The 23,316-nt window shown below is 36.9% G+C and overlaps 1 protein-coding gene across 1 annotated transcript in view; it reads left to right on the forward strand.

The window, feature by feature from the left end:
- Positions 1-23,316, forward strand: part of COIL (coilin) — a 30,643-nt gene extending 7,327 nt beyond the window's left edge. The window contains exons 2-7 of the mRNA XM_027870276.1: positions 14,986-16,090; positions 18,356-18,442; positions 19,380-19,427; positions 21,290-21,359; positions 21,640-21,728; positions 23,059-23,316. Of these exons, the coding sequence (XP_027726077.1) occupies positions 14,986-16,090; positions 18,356-18,442; positions 19,380-19,427; positions 21,290-21,359; positions 21,640-21,728; positions 23,059-23,142 (1,483 nt within the window). The 3' untranslated portion in view covers positions 23,143-23,316. The remainder of the gene's footprint in view (positions 1-14,985; positions 16,091-18,355; positions 18,443-19,379; positions 19,428-21,289; positions 21,360-21,639; positions 21,729-23,058) is intronic.

The following is a 23,316-nucleotide window of genomic DNA, read 5'->3' on the forward strand; positions in this document are numbered from 1 at the left end:
CTTATTGAGTACTTGTTATAAGCCTAACCATGGAAAATATATAATAATATCATAACCCCTCTCCTCAAGAAGTTTATAATCTTCTTGGAGAAACAAGATTATACAATAATTAATAAAAAATAATTTTGTATTTTCAATGGCTTATACAACACTTCTACAACAATACAACACTTTGATAACCTGTTGTCACCTCAACTTCAACTTATCTCATACTGAATTATACTGTTTCCTTCTCCTGCCCCTACCAGACTTCCCTAATTCTACATTTCTGCCACTATTGTCATTCTCATTCTCTTTCCTGGTAGTCCTAGATTAAAACTTGTAATCACATTGGACCCCTTTTGTTGCTTATATTCAGTGTCATAGAGTTCTATCTATTCTTCATTGCTAGTACTAGTTTAGGTTCTCAAGATCATATGTATGGATTACTGCAATAGTTTAGTAGCTAGATTTCCTGCCTCATCTTCATTCCTTCCGTCTTCTTCATTGTTGATGGAGTAACCTTGCCACTTTCTATAAGTTATATAACGTTTTCCAATTGCATATCACTTCAAAACCAAAATCCTTAGCTTTACAGTTAGGACTTTCAGTGTATGAATCAAAGCAAATGTCCTGTTACCTTTCAACATGAAGTTTTCACTAAAGCTGGTTTCATCTCTGTTTGCTGAACACACTATGCTTGCTCCCACCTTCCTATCTTTGTTCATGCTACTCTTACCATTTGGAATATTGCCTATCCAAATCCTACTTAAGCAGGGGATCATAGAGTTTGGAGTTTGGAAGGACCCCTCAGACAACATCTAGTCCAACTTCTTCATTTAATACATAATGATTTCCAAGGCTCAGCCCAAATTACTAGTTTTCTGTGCTGACTTTCCTGATTATTTTGACCCCACCCTGATTTCACCTTTCATTGAACTCAGGAGCCCTCTAACCCAACCCACGCAAGAAGGAGCCCATATTCTGAATACTTGACGAATAATTACTCAGCCTGTACATGAAGACCTCGAAGGAGGGAGAGCCTACCACCTCTTGGGGCAGCCAATCCTGTTTTTGGACAGATGTAATTATTTGGAAGCTTTTTCTGCCATCAAATATGTGCCTTTTTGTAGCTTCCACCCACTGCTTCTGATTCTGCTCCATAAATCCAAATAGAATAAATCTAATTCCTCTTCCACATGACAGCTTTTCATATACTTGAACCCAACTATCAGTTCCCCCCCAAGTCTTCTTTTCTCCAGCATAAACATGCTCAGTTCCTTCCACCAATCATTATATGTCACAAATTCAAGTAGTTGCCCTCCTGGATTATTAATGTCTTTCTAAAACCTTGTGCTCAGAACTTGCAGAACTAGAGCATGGGACAATCACCTCCCTATTTATGAAGCTGTTCTTCTAATTCAATTCAGCTAGGTAGCATAGTGGATAGAGTGTTGGGCCTGAAGTCAGGAAGACTCATCTTTATGAGTTCAAATCTGGCCTCAGACACTTAGCTGTGTGATCCTGGGCAAGTCACTTAACCCTGTTTGCCTCAGTTCCTCATCTGTTAAGAAAAAAAAAAAAGCTCGAGAAGGAAATGGCAAAACACTCTAATATCTTTGCCAAGAAAATCCCAAGAACTTCTGGTGCCAAGATGGTGGAGTGAGGAAGGAACCTCAGAAGCTCTCCCAGATTATCCTCTCAACAACTTGAAAACCACTTCAGAACTGATCTAGGAGCAGAGAAGCAGCTTACCAGCACGGGAGGAAAGGTCTGTCTCCCTGGGGTGGAAGTGAAGCAAGGTCTGAGAACAAGAGCAGCCAGCTTTGGGCAGGGCTAGGAGCTGGCACAGTCCACCATGGAGGCCCTACCCTCCTGCAAACCAGTAGCCCCCTAAGCAGTCCAGCAGTTTCTGCAGCACGGTAAGGCCCCACTCCCAGCACAAGCCACTAGCCAGGCCTTGACCCCTTTGCTGACCAGTAGTGAAGTTCTGCTGTAGGGTGGGCCACCACTGAGACACCATCTCCAGGGTCCTTCCTCAGAGAGGCCCTGTTTCCATAACAACCCAGCAGTAAGACCCTGCCCCTGGGGCAGGCCAGCAAAGAAACCTCACACCCTGGGAAGGCCAACAGAGAGCCCCACTTCCTAGTACAAGCCAGAAGGGAAATGGACCCTCTAGTGTAAGCAAGCAGCTAGTTCCTGAGTCCCAGTGAAAGCCAGAAGCAAGACCCTGAGCCTAGCACAAAAAGCTTGGGACAGTGCAGGACCAGAGCCCAGCTCTCACATAAAAACACAAAGTCATTAAATATGTAGAAAAAAAATGTGCAAAAACCAAAAAAAGAATTTGACTATAGAAAATTACTGTGGTAACAAGGAAGATCAAGGAACAAACTTAGAAGAGGACAATAGTGTCAAAATGGTTATATGTGAAGCCTCAAAGAAAAATATAATTTGGTCTCACAACCAAAAAGAACTCCTGGAAGAGCTTAAAAAAGGATTTTAAAAAGCAAATTAAAGAAGTGGAAGAAGAATTGGGAAAAGAAATGAGAACAATGCAAGAGAATCATGAAAAAAAAGCCAACAGCATGCAAAAAGATAACAAAAATTCACTGAAAAAAATAACTTTTTAAAAAATAGAATTGGCTAAATGGAAAAGGAAGTACAAAAGTTCACTGGAAAAAATAATTCCTTAAAAATTAGAATCGAGCAAGTAGAAGCTAATGACTCCATGAGACATCGAGATACAATAAAACAAAATCAAAAAAGTAAAGAAGTAGGAGAAAATGTGAAATTTCTCATCGGAAAAACAACTGACCTAGGAAATAGATCCAGGAGAGATAATTTAAGAATTATTGGACTACTTGAAAGCCATGATAAAAAAAAAAAAAAGCCTGGACAACATATTTTAAGAAATTATCAAGGAAAACTGTCCTGATACACTAGAACCAGAGGGCAGAATAGAAATTGAAAGACTTCACCCATCACCACCTGAAAGAGATCCCCAAATGAAAACTCCCAGGAACATCATAGCCGAATTCCAGAGCTCACAGATTAAGGAGGGATAGGATAGGGATGAGAGAGAGAAGGATAAACAAGGGAAAAGTAGCATGGAGGGAAATGCACAGTTATTATAACTATAAATGTAAATGGAATGAACTTAACCCATAAAATGGAAGCAGATAGCAGAATGGATTAAAAACCAGAGTCCTACAATATGTTGTTTACAAGAAACACATTTGAAACAGAGAGACAAACAGGGTAAAGGTAAGGGCCTGGAGCAGAATCTATTACACTTCAGCTGAAGCAAAGAAAGCAGGAGTAGCAGTCATGATCTCAGACAAAGCAAAAGCAAAAATAGTTCTAATTAAAAGAGATAAGGAAGGAAACCATATCTTGTTGAAAGGTACCATAGACAGTGAAGTAATATCAATACTAAACACATATGCACCAAATGGTGTAGCATCTAAGTTTTTGAAGGAGAAGTTGAATGAATTACAGGAGGAAATAGATAATAAAACTATACTAGTGGGGGAACCTCAACTTTCGCTTCTCAAAACTAGATAAATCTAACCAAAAAAATAAACACGAAAGAAGTTAAGGAAGTGAATAAAATTCTAGATAAGTTAGATATGATAGCTCTCTGGAGAAAATTGAATGGGAATAGAAAGGAATACACCTTTTTTTTCCCCTTTTGGCAGTACATGGCTCCTGCACAAAAATTGACCGTGTATTAGGACATAAAAGCCTCATAACCAAATGCAGAAAAGCAGAAATAGTCAATGCATCTTTTTCAGATCATAATGCAGTAAAAATTCGTTTAATAATGGGCAATGGAAAGGTAGGTTAAAAATTAATTGGAAACTAGCCAAAGAACAAGTCGTAGAAACAACTGATAATTTCATTAAAGAAAATGAACAATGAGACAACATACCAAAATTTATGGGATGTAGCCAAAATTAGAGGAAAATTTCTATCTCTAATTGCTTACATCAATAAAATAGAGAAAAAGCAGATCAATGAATTGGGCATGCAACTTAAAAAAAAAACTAGAAAAAGAACAAACTAACCCCCCCAATTAAATACCAAATTAAAAATCCTGAAAATCAAAGGAGAGATTAATAAAATTGAAAGAAAACCATTTAACTAATAAATAAAACTAGAAGCTGGTTTTATGAAAAAAACAAGAGAAATAAACCATTGGTTAATTTGATTAAAAAAAGAAAAGATGAAAACCAAATTACTAATATAAAAAATGAAAGGGGTGAATTCACTACCAATGAAGAGGAAATTAAGACAATTGTTAAGAGCTATTTTGCCCAATTATATGCCAATAAATTTGACAATTTAAATGAAATTGATGAATATCTACAAGAATATAAATCACCCAGATTAACGGAAGAGGAAATAAATAATCCAATCTCAGAAAAAGAAATTGAACAAGCTATCAATGAACTTCCTACGAAAAAATCCCCAGGGCCAGATGGATTCACAAGCAAATTCTGTCACACATTTAAAGAATAACTAATCCTAATACTTTATTTAAACTATTTGGAAAAATAGGCAAAGAAGGAGTCATACCAAATTTCTTTTGTGACACAAATATGGTGCTGATACCTAAACCAGGAAGAGCCAGAACAGAGAAAGAAAATTATAGGCCAATTGCCCTAATGAATATTGATGCAAAAATTTTAAATAAAACACTAGCGAAGAGATTACATCATTATGTCACAAGGATCATTCACTGTGACCAGGTGGGATATATACCAGGAATGCAGGGCTGGTTCAATATAAGGAAAACTATCAGCACGTCAGTAACAAAACCATCAGAAACCATATGATTATCTCAATAGATGCAGAAAAAGCTTTTGACAAAATACAACACCCATTCCTATTAAAAACACTAGAGAGTATAGGAATAAATGGAGTTTACCTTAAAATGGTAAACAATCTTTATTGAAAACCATCAGCAAGCATTATCTTTAATAGGGATAAGCTAGAGGCCTTCCCAGTATAATCAGGTGTAAGGCAAGGATGCCCATTATCATCTCTTTTATTCAATATTGTACTGGAAATATTAGCTATAGCAATAAGAGAATAAAAAGAAATTAAAGGAATCAGAATAGGCAATGAGGAAACAAAACTATCTTTGCAGATAATATTATGTTATACTAGAGAATCCTAGAGAATCAACTAAAAAACTATTTGAAAATTATTAACAGCTGTAGCAAAGTTGCAAGATGTTAGATAAACCCACATAAATCATCAGCCTTTCTTTATATTACCAACAAAGCTCAGCAGCAAGAGATAGAGAAATTCCATTTAAAATAACTGTAAACAATATAAAATACATCTACCTGCCTAGACAAACCCAGGAATTATATGAACACAACTACAAAACACCTTTCATACAAAATTAGATCTAAACAATTAAAAAAAAATCAATTGCTCATGGATAGGCCAAGCCAGTATAATAAAAATGACAAGTCTACCTAAATTAATCTATATTTTCAGTGCCATACCAGTCAGACTATCAAAAACTTATAGAGCTAGAAAAAATAATAACAAAATTCATCTGAAAGAATAAAAGGTCAAGGATATCAAGGGAATCAATGAAAAAAATTTGAAGGAAGGTGGTCTAGCCATACCAGATCTCAAAATGTATTATAAAGTGATAATTATCAAAACAAATCTGTTATTGGCTAAGAAACAGAGTGGTGAATCAGTGGAAAAATTAGGTACAAATTAACATTATAGTAAATGACCATAGTAATCTGGTGTATGATAAACCCAAAGATCCAAGCTTTTGGAACAAAAACTCATTATTTGACAAAAACTGCTGGGAAAACTGGAAAACAGTATGGCAGAAACTAAGTATAAATCAACACCTCACACCGTATACCAAGATAAGGTCAAAATGGGTACAAGATTTATACATACAGGGTGATACTATAAACAAATTAGAAGAGCATGAAATAGTCAGATTTATGTATAAGAGAAGAATTTATGATCAAACAAAAGATAGCCTTACAAAATGTAAAATAGATAATTTTGATTATATAATTTAAAAGTTCTTGGACAAACAAAAGCAATGCAACCAAAATTATAAGGAAAGCAGAAAATGGGTGGGAAAGGAATTTTGCAACAAGAATCTCTGATAAAGGCTTCATTTCTCAAATATATAGAGAACTGAGTCTAATTTATAAAATTCAAGTTATTCCCCAGTTGATAAGTGGTAGTGGTCATAGGATATGAACTGGCAGATTTCAGGCAAAGACATCAAAGCTCTCTATAGTCATATGAAAAGATGCCCTAAATCACTATTAATTAGAGAAATGCAAATTAAAACAACTCTGAGGTACCACCTCACACCTATCAGATTGGCTAATGTGACAAAAAGGGAAAATGATAAATGTTGGTGGGGGTGTGGGAAAACTGGGACACTAATGCACTGTTTGTGGAGTTGTGAACTGATCCAGCCGTTCTAAAGAGCAATTTGGAACTGTGCCCAAAGGATTATAAAATTGTGCACATACCGTTTGATCCAGCAATGCCACTGCTAGGTCTGTATCCCAGAAACATCCCAAAAAGGAGGGGGGGGGAGGACCTATTTGTACAAAAATATTTATAGAAGCTCTTTTTTGTGGTGGCTAAGAATTGGAAATTAAAGGGATGCCCATCAGTTGGGGAATGGCTAAATAAGGTGTGATATATGATTGTAATGGAATATTATTGTACTATACGACATGATAGGGTGATTTCAGAAAAACCTGGAAAGACTTACATGAACTCATGTAAAGTGAAGTAAACAGAACAAGGAGAACATTGTATGTAGTAACAGCAATATTGTTCGATGAAGAATTGTTAATGACTTAGCTATTCTCAGCAATACAATGATTCAAGAAAATCCCAAAGGACTAATGATGAAGTATACTATCTGTCACCAGAGAAAGAACCAATATTGTTTGAATAGAGACTAAAGCATGTTCTTTTTTACTTTTTCTTTCCTTCTTTTTCTTTTATTCAAGGCTTGTACAAAATGACTAATATGGAAATGTTTTACATGATGGCACATGTATAACCTATATCTGATTGCTTACTGTCTCAGGGAGGGAGATGGGAGGGGTTTGAGGAGAGAGGGAGGAATAGAATTTGGATTCAAAACTTTAAAAAACAAGTTTAAAAAATTATTTTAACTTGTAAGTGGGGGCAGGGAATAAAATATATTTTAAAAAAATGATGAATGTCATGGTTAATATATTTTTTTACATTTATTTTATTTTGTTTTGTTTTTTCACTATTATTTTATTTTTTCCAATTATAGGTAAAGATAATTTTCAACATTCACTTTTATAAGATTTTGAGTTCCAAACTTTTTTCTCCCTTTCCTTTCCTCCCCCCTTTCCAAGATGTCAAGCAATCTGATATGGGTTATACTTGTATAATCATATTAAACATATTTCCACATTAGTCATGTTGTGAAAGAAGAATCAGTACAAAAGGGAAAAACCTGGTTAATATCTTTACTATTATCTATTTAGATTGTTTTGGAGTAGAGAGCTTATTGAAATAGTTTGCCTTAAAGCTGTGATAATTGGAAACACATTTAGAGTCAGGAACATCAGGATCTGAATCCTTTTTCACTCATGTACTGGTTGTTATTCTGGGAATGTTCTTTAATCTCTCTCATTTCAGTTTTTATCTGGAAAATGTTAATAATAAAAGCACTTACCTCATAGGGTTATTATGAAAAAAAAAAAACCCTAACTATGTCACAAAGAGTTGGACACAACTAAAATGACTGAATAACAACAAAAATTCTTATTCAGCTCAAAGTTGCATTACTGACTTTGCCTACCCATGTCACACTGTTGACTCACTGAGTTTGTGATCCATTAAATCCACACTGCTTTTTACCCATTCCTGCCCTATCTGATACTGATGGAGTTGATTTTTTTTTTGTACCCAACTGTAAAACATTTATCCTTATTGAATTTCGTTTTATTAGATTCAGCCCAATATTTTAGCCTGTTAAGATTGTTTTGGATCCTGATTTTGTTATTCAATGTATTAATTCTCCCCTCTTCATCACCATACAAAAATAGTATAATTTATCAAAAGCATTGCTAAAATCTAATTAAACTATACCATTCACCTTATCTAGTAGTTCAATAATCTTGCTCAAAGAGGAAATAATGTTAGTCTGGCATGACCTAATTTTTTTCAAAGTTTCATATTATTTTTAAAAATTTATTTTTGGTTCTGAATTCTCTCCCTCCCTTCCCCCACGCATTGAGAAGGCAAGAAATGCTGGCATAACCTAATTTTGATGACCCCAAGCTGGCTTTTGGTTCTCACTTTTTCTGTTTCTAGGTATTTGCTAAACCAAAAGTAAAATTATCTGGCATATCATTTATAGGCTTCCCTTTTTGGAAAATCAGCACATTTGACCTTACCTAATCTCCCATTTCTCATGATCTTTCAGGAATCACTGACAGTAAGTGTCTCATCAGTCACATCTGCCAATTCTTTAAAAACATGAGCACGGAGTTCATCTGGGCCCAGAGACTTGAATTCATCGTCAAGGGCAACTCAGTGTTCTCTCATTATCTTCCTACTTATCTTGATTATCAGCTCCCATTTTGTAAGAGTTGTGGTCCTTACCATGAAAGTCATGGTCCTTACCGAGAAAATGTAAACAAAAAGAACTATGCAGCTCTGTCTTCTCTCTTTTGTCAATTATCACCGTCCTTTCCATCTCAACTCCACCCTGTCCTCTTTTCTTGAGCCTTTGTGACTTCCTTATTGTATTATTGATCTTGCTCTGCCAAATCTCAGCCTTGGGTCACTCCCACCATCTGCTGCCTTCACTCCTTTGCACATGCTGCTGATTGAAACTGGGGAAAATCGTGAAACCATGCTGACTGGGTCCACTACAGTTTTATGTTCTATAACTTCAACTGGGCCCTCAGTGCTGCTAGACAGTCTTACACCTCCCTTATCCACTCACTATCACACTCTCCACAGGGGCTCTTCTAAACCTTTTCATCCCTCCTCAAACCTTCCATGGTTCCTCCTCCTCCCACCCTCCCCACTGAGAGTCTTGCCTCATATTTTACAGAAAAAAATGAGGCCATTTGCAGCTCCCTCTTCTCTCCTTATCTCACATCACTTACATGCCTTCTGCCACTATCTCCGCCTTCACTCCATCACCCAAGAAGAATTGGCTCTTCTTGTCAAGGCTAACTCCTCTGCATGTACAAATGATCCCATTCCATTCCATCTTCTCCAGCAAATTGTTCTCCTTTATCATCCCTACTCCCTCTCTAATTCTGTCTCTCTTTGTCTATTGGCTTATTCCCTACTGCCTCCAAACATTTCCATATATCCCCCATCTTCAAAAAACCTTCACTTGCTGTATCTGTCCCAGCTAACTAATATCCCATACCTCTCCTGCCTTTCATTGTTAAACTCCTTGATAAGACAGTATATAATAGGTGCCTATACTTCCTTTCCTCTCACTCTCTTCTTAACTCTCTACATTCTGGCTTCTGACCTCATCGTTCAACCAAAACTTTCTCCAAAGTTGCTAGTGATCTCTTAATGGCCAAATCTAACAGCCTTTTGTGGGGTTTTTTTTTTTTTTGTTTTTAGTGAGGCAATTGGGGTTAAGTGACTTGCCCAGGGTTATACAGCTAGTGAATGTTATGTGTCTATGATTAGATTTGAACTCAGGTCCTCCTGACTCCAGGGCCAGTGCTCTATCCACTGAGCCACCTAGCTGCCCCAGACTTTTCTTAATCTTCATCCTTTTTGACCTCTCTGTAGCCTTTGACACTGTTGATTACTCTTTTCTCTTTGATATTCTGGTCTTTCTAGATTTTTTGAGATACTGTGCTGTCCTGATTCTTTTCCTACTTATATGACTTTTCCTTCTTATTTTCCTTTGCTGGATCTTCATCCAACTGCTCATGAACATCCCTCAGTGTTCTGTCCTGGGCTCTCTTCTCCTCCACACTATTGCACTTGGTAATCTCATCAACTCTCATAAATTAAATTAGCATCCCTATGCTGATGATTCTCAGATCTACTTATCTAGCAAATCTAATCTAGCATCCTCTCTGTTGACCTTCAGTTTTGCAACTCCAGTTGTCTATCAGATATTAGATACCTTGAACTAGATGTCCTGTAAACATCTTAAATTCATGTCCAAAGCTTAACTCTTTATCTTTCTTCCCCATAACTCACCCCTTCCAAACTTCCCTATTATTGTTGAGGGTGCCACTCCTTCTATCGTTCCCTGTGCTTGCAACCTAGGTGTTGTCTCAGCTCCTCATTCTTTCTTCACCCCTCCATATCCAATCTGATACCAAGACTTACAGATTTTGCTTTCTCTCATATATGCCCTCTTCTTTCCTCTGATACTGCCACCACCTTGGTACAAGCCCTCATTACTTCAGTCAGATGAACTGTTACAGTAATCTCTTGATTGGTCTCTGCCCCAAGTCTCTCCCTCCTTCAGTCCTATCTTCCCCTCAGCTGTCAAAGTGGTCTTCCTAAAGCACAGATCTGACCATGTCATTCTCCCCAGTACGCAGTAATCTAGTGCTTCCCTGTCACCTCTAGGGTTAAATAGAAAATCCTCGGTTTGACGTTTAAACATAAACTCCCCTTCCCTACCTTTCTAGTCTTCTTATCCCTTATGCCCCCAGCCCCCAAACTCTTTAATCCAGTAAAACTAGCTTCACTGTTTCTCAAACAGGACACTTCATTTCCCAACTCGGGCATTTTCTCAAACCGTCCCCATTGCATAGAGTGCTCTTCCTTCATTTCTGTATCCTGACTTACCTGGTTTCCTTCAATTCCCAGCTAAAATCTTACCTTCTACAAGAAGTATTCTGATCCCTCTTAATTGTAGTGCTTTCCCTCTGATGCTTATTTCCAGTTTATTCTCTATATAGCTTCTTTGTACATTGTTATTTGTATATTGTCTCCCCCTTATATTGTGAACTCTTTGAAAGCAGGGACTTCATCTTTCTTTGTATCCCTGGCACTTAGCACAATGCCTGGCACATAGTTGGCACTTAATAAATGTTTAGTGACTGACTAATCATTCTTTCTTTTTCTCCCAGTATAACTATAAAATACTTTTTTTTTGTCCTTAGCTTCTTTCACCAGCTTCTTCAACTCATTCAGAACTTCAGCATTACTTGGAAGTTTTTTATTGGACTGTATCACATTCTTATATTTCTCTTTTTCGTCGTTCATTCATTTCAGTTATGTCTGACTCTGTGACATTTGGCATTTTCTTGGCAAAAATACTGGAATGGTTTGCCAATTCCTTCTGCAGACCATTTTACAGATGAGGAAACTGAGGCAAACAGGGTTAAGTGACTTGCTCATGGTCCCACATCTAGTACATGTCTGAGATCAGATTTGAACTCATGAAGATAATCTTCTGATTCCAAACCCCAGTGCTCTATCTACTGCACCACCTAACTGCCCTTTCTCTTCTCTTACCTGGCTTCTATCTTCTGTACATTTCTTTTTTAAGTCTAAGTTGGTTAGTTTGCTCCCTGTGCATCCACATCAGTCTCTTTCAGTAAATTCCATTTTTTAAACTCAGTGGAATTAGTGCCTTTTTTTTTTTTAAGACAATCCACTGGGCCAACTAGCTGCCCCCAAGGAGTTAGTGCCTTCTTATTAAGTGTCAACTTCAGAATTTCATTCTTAAACATCTCTCATTCCCACTAAGCTGCCTTTCCCTGTAGCATTTTGCTTTTTTGGGATCCTACTTATTTTTTCTTAAACCCATTGAAATCTGCTTTTCCAAGATATCGAGTGCATGCCAGACTGTGCCCAGTTTTCTATCCTGGAGAGATATCCTGTAATCTAGGATGTAGTAGTTATTTTCACCTCAGCATCCAGATAGTTCCTTCTTTTTTTTATTTATTTTTTTATTTTTTGGTGGGGCAATCAGGGTTAAGTGACTTGCCCGTGATCACACAGCTAGTAAGTGTCAAGTGTCTGAGGCCAGATTTGAACTCAGGTCCTCCTGACTCCAAGGCTGGAGCTCTATCCACTGCACCGTCTAGCTGCCCCCCAGATAGTTCCTTCTTTAGCACTTGTCTGTACCACACAATTTTAATGATTGCTTGGCCCGTACAGGGATGTGGTTACCATTCTGCTATTCAAGCTAGTATATAATTAAAGAATCCTAATCTGATCTGCCCAACAAGATTTAAGGCAGGTGGTATGGTACTTGTGTATGTCCTACAGTGCCTAGCAAAGGACTAGGAAGCCCTTGATGCTTAATAAGCATTTTTCTATTTTTAGTTTAGTTTTGATAGCTTTTCTGGGGGACTTTGTATTTTGTATAGGCTTTTTGGTATAGGCTACTGTAGTTACATCTATCTATGGTGGGCATCCTTGTAGATCTATGTTTCATTTCTAGATAAACATCCAGCTCTGTGGGAGATTATTTTCTCTCCTCCTAAAACTAGATTACCAGTATAAATTTATAACTATTGCTTCAGAATGGCAGTCATTTTGGAATCTAGGACATTTACTTTAGTCTTCTGGCTCTTTGATTTCTTGTAGCACTAAGTAATGAAAGCCTGAATGGGGACATAGAACCACAGTAAAGACTGTCTACCACCCAATTTAGTATTTGATTATAAACTACCTTTTATTCATGACCTTCCGCTTTCCACCTTACATAATAGCTCAATATCTGTGTTGATGTTTATTTCCCTACTAGATTCTAAGATCCATTAAATCAAAGGCTATCTCTAAAAATTTTTTGCTTTTTCCAGGACCTAACATAGCTTTTTCCTCATCAGCAAATGTGTCTTAATTGGTTAATTGATTAATAAATTTTGTCACCCTAAGTAGATTTTAAGTCTCTTGAAAACAGGGACCGTAATTATTGATTTTGGGTTTTATTTAATGCTGAGCACACATCAAGTGCTTCAAAATAATTATTAAATGTGTTTATTGCCATTTTTATGGGAAAAGTTTTGGGATTATTTTCCAAGCTGCCTAGAAATGAGTCTTTGACTTAGTTGTATTAAGTTCAGTTTTGTTGCTTATGACAGAATTTAAACTCCATCCTTGTTACTGCATCAACATAAAGAACTTAATATTATGCTTTTTAAAAAATATTTTATTTTCCCCCAGTTACATGTAGACAATTTTTTACATTTATTTAAAAAAGTTTTTTGAGTTCCAAATTTTCTCTCTCCCTCCTTCACCTCCCTCCTCCCTGAGACAGTAAGCAATTTGGTAGAAGTTATACATATTCAACTATGCAAAACATTCGTATTATTCTTTTTTTTTGCTTAGGCAATTGGGGTTAATTGACTTGCCCAGGGTCACACAGCTAGTAAGTGTCAAGTGTCTGAGACCAGATTTTAACTCGGGTCCTCCTGATTCCAAGGTTCTATCCACTGGGCCACCTAGCTGCCCCTCATTTATATTATTCTTAAAGAATTTCTTTTAAGGCTTGCTGTTGCTAGGACTTAATTTGTCCTATTTGTTGATTAGCTGGAAAGTGAACTTATAGGACAGCTTCATTGCTCTTGTGTGGTGGTAACAGTGATATGTGTTTATCATTTGAATGGATAGTATTTCAAGGTGTTATATTTCTCTCTTCATTAATCTTAGTAGCTTTTATATTGGTCTTGATTTGTTCATATCTATGAACTTGTGTGCTATGAATTCCTAGAGAATGATTGTAGATCATTTGTTGCTGATATCCACATATGAATTTTTGTTGTTCAGTCATTTTTCAGTCGTGTCCAGCTCTTTGTGACCCCCATTTGGGGTTTTCTTGGCAAAGATATTAGAGTGGTTTGCCATTTCCTTCTCCATCTCATTTTACAGGTGAGGAAACTGAGGCAAATAGTGTTTAGTGACTTACCTAGGGTCACACAGCTAGTAAGTATCTAAGGTGGGATTTGAACTCATGACGAGAAGTCATCCTGACTCCAGGCTTGGCACTCTATCCACTGTGCCACCTGCCTGCCCCACATGTGAATACATCAGTGTATTTATTATTCTTTAATAACAGCGTTCCAGTGTGATTTTTTTTAATCCCTTAGAGAATATTTGTAATCCATTCATTTGTCATTTTAGTTGAAAAAATGATAGAATTAGAGTCAAAAGATCTAGACTCATGCCTGGCTCTGACAGTTGCTAGCCATGTGACCTAGGCTGATCTTTTGATCTCTCTGGGTCTGTTTCTTCATCTGTGAGTGGGGATTATAATACTTGTGTATCAGCTGCCTCACAGGGCTGTCGGTGAAGATCAAATTAGACCATGTTTAACAAAGTGCTTTGTAACAGTAAAGCATGATATAAATTTAAGTTATAGTTCATTTACATTGTTCACTAATATTTCCTCTTTTAACTCATAATATATCATTCTGTAGTCCTTTATGGGCTACTAAAAATTGTCATCAAAATGCAAATTGCATTTTCTGCAAAGGAAGTCCTTGGGTGAGAAGGTGTGCTAAGATTGTCTTCTAGTTGTGATATGCCACAGTGAGTTATATAGAGGGATGGCCCCTGCAGCGACTGTGGGTATGGTAAAATATTAAGTGAAAGTTTGTCAGTGCAGTGTTTTGGGTAAAATATCATAGAATTTTTTTCTGGACTGTCTCTGCCTCACCAGTGAATGTACTCAAATTCCAATAAACTTAACATTTTACTAAATATATGATATGAAAATAAATTTGTAGTGGTTTTAAAAATTGCATTCTAAAACCAAATATAAACACCACCTTTATATTAAGCTTTGAGGTTATTTATGTTATTCTTTTCATCATTAGATGATTAAGATTTGATTGTATTAATCATATCCATGAAAGCAATTACAACTACTGTCTTGGAGACTGGTAACTTTTCTATTGAATGTTGATATAGAATTTGAGTAGTTCATAGTGCTTTCGTATGGAAAAATTGTCACAGGTTTCTCACTGACCTAGCCTTCTCTTACTCTTTTGACAGAGTTAAATTAGAAGATGTTGAAATTATTGAGAACTCTGTAGCAGTCAGTAATGGACTCAGTTATTCATACAAAAAAGCACGAAAGAGGAGAACCACCTGGGAGGAAGAAGAAGAGTCTGATGCAGAAAATGATCAGTACACAGAGAAGCATTGGAAAAGGGGAGAGATCAGTGAAACCTCTTCTTCTCTAGAACCAAATCAAGGCACAAGGAAGAAAAACAAGAAGAGAAAAAGGAATGAAGGAGGAAGTGAAAATAATGGCAAATGGACCCCCAAAAAACTAGGGAAGGAGAAGGAAGGGAAAGCTGAAGATAAGAAGCAGAAAAAATCTCCAAAGCCTTCTAAAGCAAAGACATTGCCAGAACGGACCAAAAAGAGCTGTAGTATTCAGAAGAGTGCTTCCAGTAAAAAGAATTTAGCTGAAACCGAGAGGAAAAAGGATGTTGGCTTGTCTGCTAAAGCTAACCCTGATACCTCATCAGATTCTGATTCTTCTGACACATCATCAGATGATAGCCACAACAAGACAAGTCTTGGTGGCAAGAAATTAATAGAGAAGCCATCATTTATCACATCAAAACCAACTGGTTCTCACCCAACTGCAGATAGGCTTATTACCAGCATTGGCAGTAATGCACCCTCTGTCAAGGGCAAAGGAACTCAAGCATCATCCTCTAGTTTGGATTCCAGTTCCAGTTCAGATGACCAGAGCAGGGTGCCAAAGAGAACTCCAGCATTGGCTCCTCCACCGACTGGAACTGGAGTATCTCCAGGATCTTCACAGGGAAATGGTCCAGATACAGACAATCACTTAGGAACAAGACAGGAGATGCGATACCCCGATCTCTGGGATAAGCCAGTATTGGGGAATAGTGGGAAACAGCTGACACCTCTGGCTCTACAAGCAGCTTCTCATCCCAGCAGTTTTGGAAGGGGGAGGGGAAGAGGGGAAGACATTTTCCCCTGGAGGGGACCTAGGGGACGAGGTTTTCGTGGAATCAGAGGACGAGGGAGAGGGGGAAACATTAATTATGTGTTTAATGGTGAATCCCAGAAACAGCAGCAATTAACTGAAGTAGTGAAAAACACTTCCATTATTATCCAGGTGGGTAGCCTTCCTTTCTTCTTTTATCTATTTATTTTTACTCCCTACATATATAACCAGCCTGAGATATGGTGAGCCTGGAGTTTTTCTATTCAGTATTTATTACTGCTAATGAAATCAGTTAGTCATTGAGCATTTATTAAGTATCTGCTTATATGCCAGTCATTGTGCTAGGGATACAGAGACAAAAATGAAACAGTCTCTACCCTCAAGGATTAAAAACTCTGTTGGGGGAGACTCTATGTTTGTATGTGTGTTTAAGTATAAATACAAGTTAATTTTGGGGATTAGGGCACAAGGAGCTGGATGGCTCAGGACATGTTTCACGTAGAAGGTGGCTTTTGAGCTGAGTTTTGAAAGAATCAGGATTTAAAAGGCTCAGGTGAGGAGGCATGGAGGCAACCTTCCAGCCATGGAGGGAGGACATCCAGTGCAGAGGCACAGAAATGGACAATGGAATGCCCTGGGTGAAGAAGAGCAAGGTGGCTGGTCTAGGTGGACCAAACAGTGCAGGGGAAAAAGAATAATGTCAAAGACGGTTGGAAAGGTAGGTGGGCCCCAGGCTACGAAGTGCTTCAAAAGCCAAACAGGGATTTAGAATTGATCCTAGAAATGATAAGGTGTAAATTGGAGTTGGAGTTAGGGTAGTGATGTGGTCTGACCTGTTCTTGAAGAAAATAATTTGGACATCTAAGTGGAGAATGGATTGGAGAGATACTTGAGACTAGGAGACCAGTTAGAAGAATTTGCAGTAGTCCATGCTGAGGTGATGAGGTGATCCTGTACCAGGATGTTATAGTGGTATAAACAAGATTTGATAACTGATTAGGTATATAAAATGAGAGAGGATGAGGCAATGTGGAGAGAGAATACTAAAGTTATAAACCTGAGAAACTAGTATAATGGTGGTGTCCTAGGCAAAATAGGAATGTTTAGGGAAAGGGTACATTTAGGGGGAATTTAGCGTTCTGTTTTAGACTTATTGAGTTAGAGGTGCTTACTAAACTTCTGGTTGGAAGTGTCCAATAGGCGTTTGAAAATGCTTGACCAAAGTTCAAGGGCCATCCTGGGACTGGATATATAGATCTGGGAGTCATCTGAACAGAAATTTTAATTAAGCCTGTGAAAGAATATAGAGAGCTCTGGAAAGCCTAGTGGTGTACCCAGAGTTAGGCACCCTGATATAGATAATGACCCAGCAAAGGAGACTGGAAGGGCAATGCAAGGATCTAAGACAGTTCCAAAAGAATCATGACGGAAAATCCTGTTCACATCCAGAGAAAGAACTTGGGAGTCTGAATGCAGATGGAAGCATACTATTTGCTTTCTTTTTTTATTGTTGTTTTGTTTTGTCACTTCTTTCTCATGGTTCCTCCCATTGGTTCTAATTCTTCTTTACATGACTAATGTGAAAATATGTTTAATATGAATGTGTATGTAGAGCCTATATCAGAATGCATGCCATCTTGGGGACGGGGAGAAGTGGAAGGGGGAGAAAATTTAAAACTCAAAATCTTATGGAAGTGAATGTTGAAAACTAAATATAAATTAATTAAAAAAAAAAAGGAGGCCAAGAGGGAGTAGCCATACAGGTAGTAGGAGAACCTAGGTAAAGCATTGCTATGAAAACCCAGAGCAAGAAAGGATCCAGAGGAAGAGGGTAGAGAGTAGTGGGAGATGCTGCGAAGAGATTGGAAAGGATGAAGACTGAAAAAAAGTCATCAGATGTAGCAACTAAGAGATCATTGGTAACTTTGAAGAAAGCAATTTTAATTGAATAATGAGGTTGGAAGACATTGCAAAGGGTTGACAGAAAGTGGAGGCAATGAATGTGGATAGCTTTTTCTAGAAATTTAGCTGAAAAGGAGAGGAGAGAGAGGAAAAAGCTTAAGGAGATGGAGCTGGCTCCGGAGGATAAAGTGAGCCTGGTGAATTTGCATAGTCCTCTCTCACTTAAATCCAATTCACATGCATGTCATGGCATTACCTTCCCGATGTCATGGTCCTCTTCAAAAATGAAGGACAAACAGCAGTAAGGAGATGGAAGGATCTAATGAGAGAGTGGTATAGAGACTTAAGTATGATTCTAAGCAGCAAGGAAGGAACCGCTAAATGGGGAGAGATTAAAGATTAAAGAAAGATGTATAGGATGATAGTGCTGGCAATAATCTGGGAAAGATGGAAAGAGATGGTTTCAGGAATAAATGTAAAGGGCTGGTCTTGGTGATAAGGGTCAACTCTTCATAGACACCATTGTTTTTGTAGAATCCAGTGGAGACGCCTCAGAAGGACTACAGTTTACTTCCTCAATTAGCAGCACCCCCTCGGGTAGGGGAAAAGATTGCATTTAAGGTATTTTTCCTCCTAACGTCTAAATGACCTAAACAACTAGAATATATTGCAGGGGTTCTTAATCTGGGGTCCATGGATTTCTTGGGGTCTGTGAACTTTGAAAAAAAAAATGTTTTTGCAGTTAGGTGGTACAGTGAGTGGATAGAGTGCCTGGCCTGGAGTCAGGAAGACTCATCTTCATGAGTTCAAATTTGGCCTTAGACAGTTGTATGACCCCGGGCAAGTCACTTAACCCTGTTTGCCTCAGTTTCCTCGTCTATAGAATGAGCTGGTAAACCACGTCAGTATCTTTGTCCAGAAAGTTCCAATTCGCATCATGGGTGTGACTAAAACAACACAAATTTCAATATAAATGGTTTTCTTGGCAATTCTATGTATTTTATCTTACACATTCAAAAATGATCCTGAGGAGTCCACAGGCTTCACCAGACTACCGAAGGAAGCCCTGTTACAAAAAATTACAAACCCCCAGGTCTATTGGATTATGTAACAAAATAGCTTAAAATTATTTCCCACTTCTACCTCTGCCATTCACTCATCTGTTAGACATGTTGGTTGGGCAGATGAAGTAGGAGAGGTCAGCATTCTGACACTACTATACTATCTTGGGGAATTAGAAGTGAGAAGTTATAAGACAGCCTTTCTCAAGAATGAGAAGACCCAGAGCAGCCATAATCCATATCCCATTTTTTTCCAGATCTAATTTCTCTCAGTATTTCTCCCCTTCCCTCGGTATTGTCCCACCCTCATATGCTCCATCAGTGGTAAATGGGTATTACTTATTAATATGGAAAACCTCTAGTATTTCCCCCAGTGTTATCAACAGTGCAATGGCTAAATGTTCTTGTCATGTTTATCAGCATTTAAAGAATTTAAAAAATGAACAATTATATAGCTTATAGTAAATACCTTTTTTTTGTTTGTTTATCTTTCTTAGCTTTTGGAATTGACAGCAGATTATTCTCCTGATGTCTCTAGTTACAAGGTACTACTTATTTTAAAATTGTCATATGACAAAAGTAAAGGTATTTAGAGCACATGGTTTAGAAGTAATCTTTGTAAACCATATTTGTAGGGTTTGATACCTCCTTCAAAAGGATTGGTGTTTTTAGTTGTTATATAGACTTTCATATAATAGCTCACACTTATGTGCTACTTTTTAAAGTTTACACAGTACTTTCCTCCTGACAAGTCTGTAAAGTATGTGGCACGTGTATTATTATCCCCATTTTACAGAGGAGACCCTGAGAGCCAGTGACTTACCAGTGAACATATAGCTCATATTTGTCTTCAGTGAGTTTCAGATTCAGGGGTCTTCAAATCTAGTGCTATATTTTCCATATCGTGCTGATTCTCTGTAGCCTAATAGATACAGACAGTATAGGAAATTGAACTGAGTAGTATAATTGATAGAAGAATGAAAAACTTATTAATTTATAAACAAAGTAACTGGCTTTCTTTAGGAATCATCTCTATTTTAAGCCTAGTAATGGGTGAATTTTCCCTTGTACTTCATAAAGGATGAACATTTTCATCCAAATAAATCATTTTTTGAAATCAGCCTTGTCGATCTATGACATCATATTTTTCAGGACACTTCCCATTGTGAACTTTGAGCTGAGTGATTATAAGCAAAAGCTGTTAAAAACTTAGATAATTCTAAGATTAAAGTTTTACATAATTATACTAATGATAGTTATGTTAACATTTCTTTTGAGTTGTCAGTGTGTAAGTTTATTTTTTTTTAATTGAGCTATTTAATATCTCTTTGAGACTTTCTATTGACAGATTACATATTGCAATTCAGTAAAACTTTGATTTAACCAGAATAATCAAGAAACAATATGTTGGTTTATTTATCCTTGGTTACTTTGACTCTGCTTCTTTTAAAAAATAACTCAATGAAAGTCTTTCTAAGGTATATTAGTACATTTCTTTAGCAAAGTACACTCAGCACCATTCCTCTTGTGATTTCCCAGTGCATTAAAATTCTCATTAATTATGTTGTAAACTTACACAGTAGTTATGGAAAATGTAAGAAATTGGTCTGAGTTTGAAATTCCAGAACATGCCTTTAAGATTTTGGTTTTATAATAAAATCTTGATAAGAACTTCTGTATTTTCCCCTCCCCCTCTGCGTTTCTCTTCCTTCTCTTTCCACTCCTCTCTCTGTCTCTTTTCACTTGATCATTCTGGTTAATTTAATAACATCACGTTTTTCAGGTCATATTGTAATGGAGATCCTCACGCAAGAATGGGGAGTCATCAGTGTTTTAGTGTGTCCTACTGATTTTTACTTACAAGTTTCTCTGTCCTACAACTGCTACCATGTTGTATGTGTAGTAGCAATTTCTTGGCCAGAGCAGAAGAATCAGGATGGCCCTACTGACCAGTCAGTGTTAAGGACAGCAGGAAAACTAGCATTGAGTACCAGAATATGTGTCTGGGGAGAAGAGAAGATGGAATCTTGTGAGCAAAGGGATGTTCAGGTTAATAAAGATGTAGCACCAACTATGCAACTTTGCTATCTCCCCGTTTCCCCCTAGGGATTTCCATCTCATGCTCAGAAGAAGAAAGAGTTTCCAAAGAAGTTGATAACAATGACAGCCTTATTGAAATGAGTGCATAGTCATTTGGCTGAATGTGCTCTGCTATGTTGGTTCAGTCTCAGTTCCATATAATCATACCTTATTATGATATTTAGTTTGTCTCTGGTCTTCCAGATTTGAATGTGTATTGGCTTAAATGAAATTTTGTTTTATTTGTGTTGAGGAATGCCTGTGTTGTTGAAGTGAGATGTTTACTAAACTATAGGTAACTTTGATGTAAACTTTTTTATTTTTGAAGGAGGGGAAAATAATAAACTACAATCCTGATGCTCAGGAAGTGGACATAGAAATCCTTTCCTCTTTACCAGGTAAGTCCTTTTAGAGCCAATTTTGTAACATTGGCTGTGGGTTTCTAGAGTGCTTTTAAACAACTTTCATAGAGGTGGACAAGTTTTGAATGACCTCCTTGACATTAGAACTGTACTGTCTACTTTTTAAAGACTCTTATCCTTCTTCACAGCAACTATCCAACTGACACTTCTATGTAAAATGAAGAGAATAGTGTTTAGCAGAATATCTTAATTGCCTAGAAGTTGCACACACTTACACTTCCCCCCTCCCCACCCTCTCTCCCATCTGTGGTTTCAGTGGTGAAGGAACCTGGGAAGTTTGACCTGGTGTACCAGAATGAAAATGGAACTGAAGTGGTGGAGTATGCAGTGTCACAGGATAAAAGGGTATGCTTCTGTTCTGGGAACTACTTGGTATCATTCTTTTTTAAAAAGTTTTATTAGTGCTTTACTTTAAACACAATGACTTCCCAGGATTTTTGTTGTGGTAAACTTTCTATTAGTAGTGTTGTTCTGTAATTCTGTTAAGCATAGTTTGGCTTTTTTCTATGCTATTTGTTTAAACTAGGGAAATTTTTGTCTTTAAGAATGTTTGATTTAGGTTAGTAGAGCAATCAGAAACTTTTCAGTACTTATATTTGAAATCTAAAGGTTTAAAGTTTTTTTGACATGAATTGACTTTTTTATTTTGCCAATACTAAAATGAAAAAATATGAGTTTTACATTTAAGACAGTGCTTCATTTAAAGGTTTTGTATTTTAGATGAACTTCATAAACAGTAAACCCCCATTTTGTCCCAAACTTAAATAATTGGGAAGCTCAAATACATAGGTTTTTCTATATTTTATGAAAGGTTTTTCTAACTTTATAAGAGAGGTAGAAAGCTCTCATGCTTATTTTTTAAAAGATCAACTTTCAGAGTATGTGATTGGAATGAATATATACTAACCCAATCTATTTTACTTCTGATCTCTGTATCATAGACTTTTTGCCACTGTGTGTGCATTTCTGGAAATTTTGTTGTTAAGTAGATAATAAGAAACATTATTTTACTCCATGTGCTGCTTATGCAGGTAGGCTTATTAGTTGACTTATCATTTTTGCCATTAAATGATGCTTCTGCATCATTAAGAAAGTCAGTGTCATTGTAATTGTAGGCCAGCTGATAGAAATTAATAAATCCATGCTTTACCATAGCAAGAAGTAAAATACTTTAAAAAAAAAGAATAGATCTATGGAATGCAGAGTAGCAAAAAGAGGGGGTGACTTTAGCATCTGATAATCACAGGGAACAGATGTCTTCTGTCTGAGGAACAGGGTTCTAAAGACCCTTCTGAATAATGAAAGATTAATTCAGTTCAACAAGTATTTATTAAGTCCCTGCTGTATGCAAAGCACTCTGCCATGTGAGATACAAAGTTTAAGTAGGATATGTTCCCTGAGCTTAGTCTAGAAGGGAGATAATGAAACATGTTTCAGTTGTTTTATTAGGGTTTTTGTATATGTTCAGTTTTAGTGTTACATGTATTTCATTATATCCCGATGTACATATAATTTATTATAACTCAGCCAGGGTATTTACTAACTAGAAGACAATGTTCTCCATTGTTTTGGTTTATGAAAGTTGACTATGTTTGATAATGAATTTATTTCACTAGAACAGTCTACCAGAAAGGTAATATCACCATATTGATTAATTTTTTGCATTTTTCCCCAGATAACTATTTGTTGGAAAGAACTGATCGAGCCAAGGCTGATTATTGAGCCTCATGCTGATACTCCAAGTACAGAACAGGCCTGACCTTTTTCATTCCACCCATTCCACTTTATTATACACCCAGTGTATATATTGTCAGATTAAGGACTAAACATATGTGTTCAAATGGTTTATAATTTTTTTTTGTTTTATGATCTTGTGAAAGTGACTATAGTTTGGACCTTTTCTAAATAAAGTATTTCAATATCATAGAGTAAA

The sequence above is a fragment of the Vombatus ursinus genome, unplaced genomic scaffold, assembly GCF_900497805.2.
Source record: "Vombatus ursinus unplaced genomic scaffold, bare-nosed wombat genome assembly UNPS02014797.1, whole genome shotgun sequence".
Lineage (NCBI taxonomy): Eukaryota > Metazoa > Chordata > Mammalia > Diprotodontia > Vombatidae > Vombatus > Vombatus ursinus.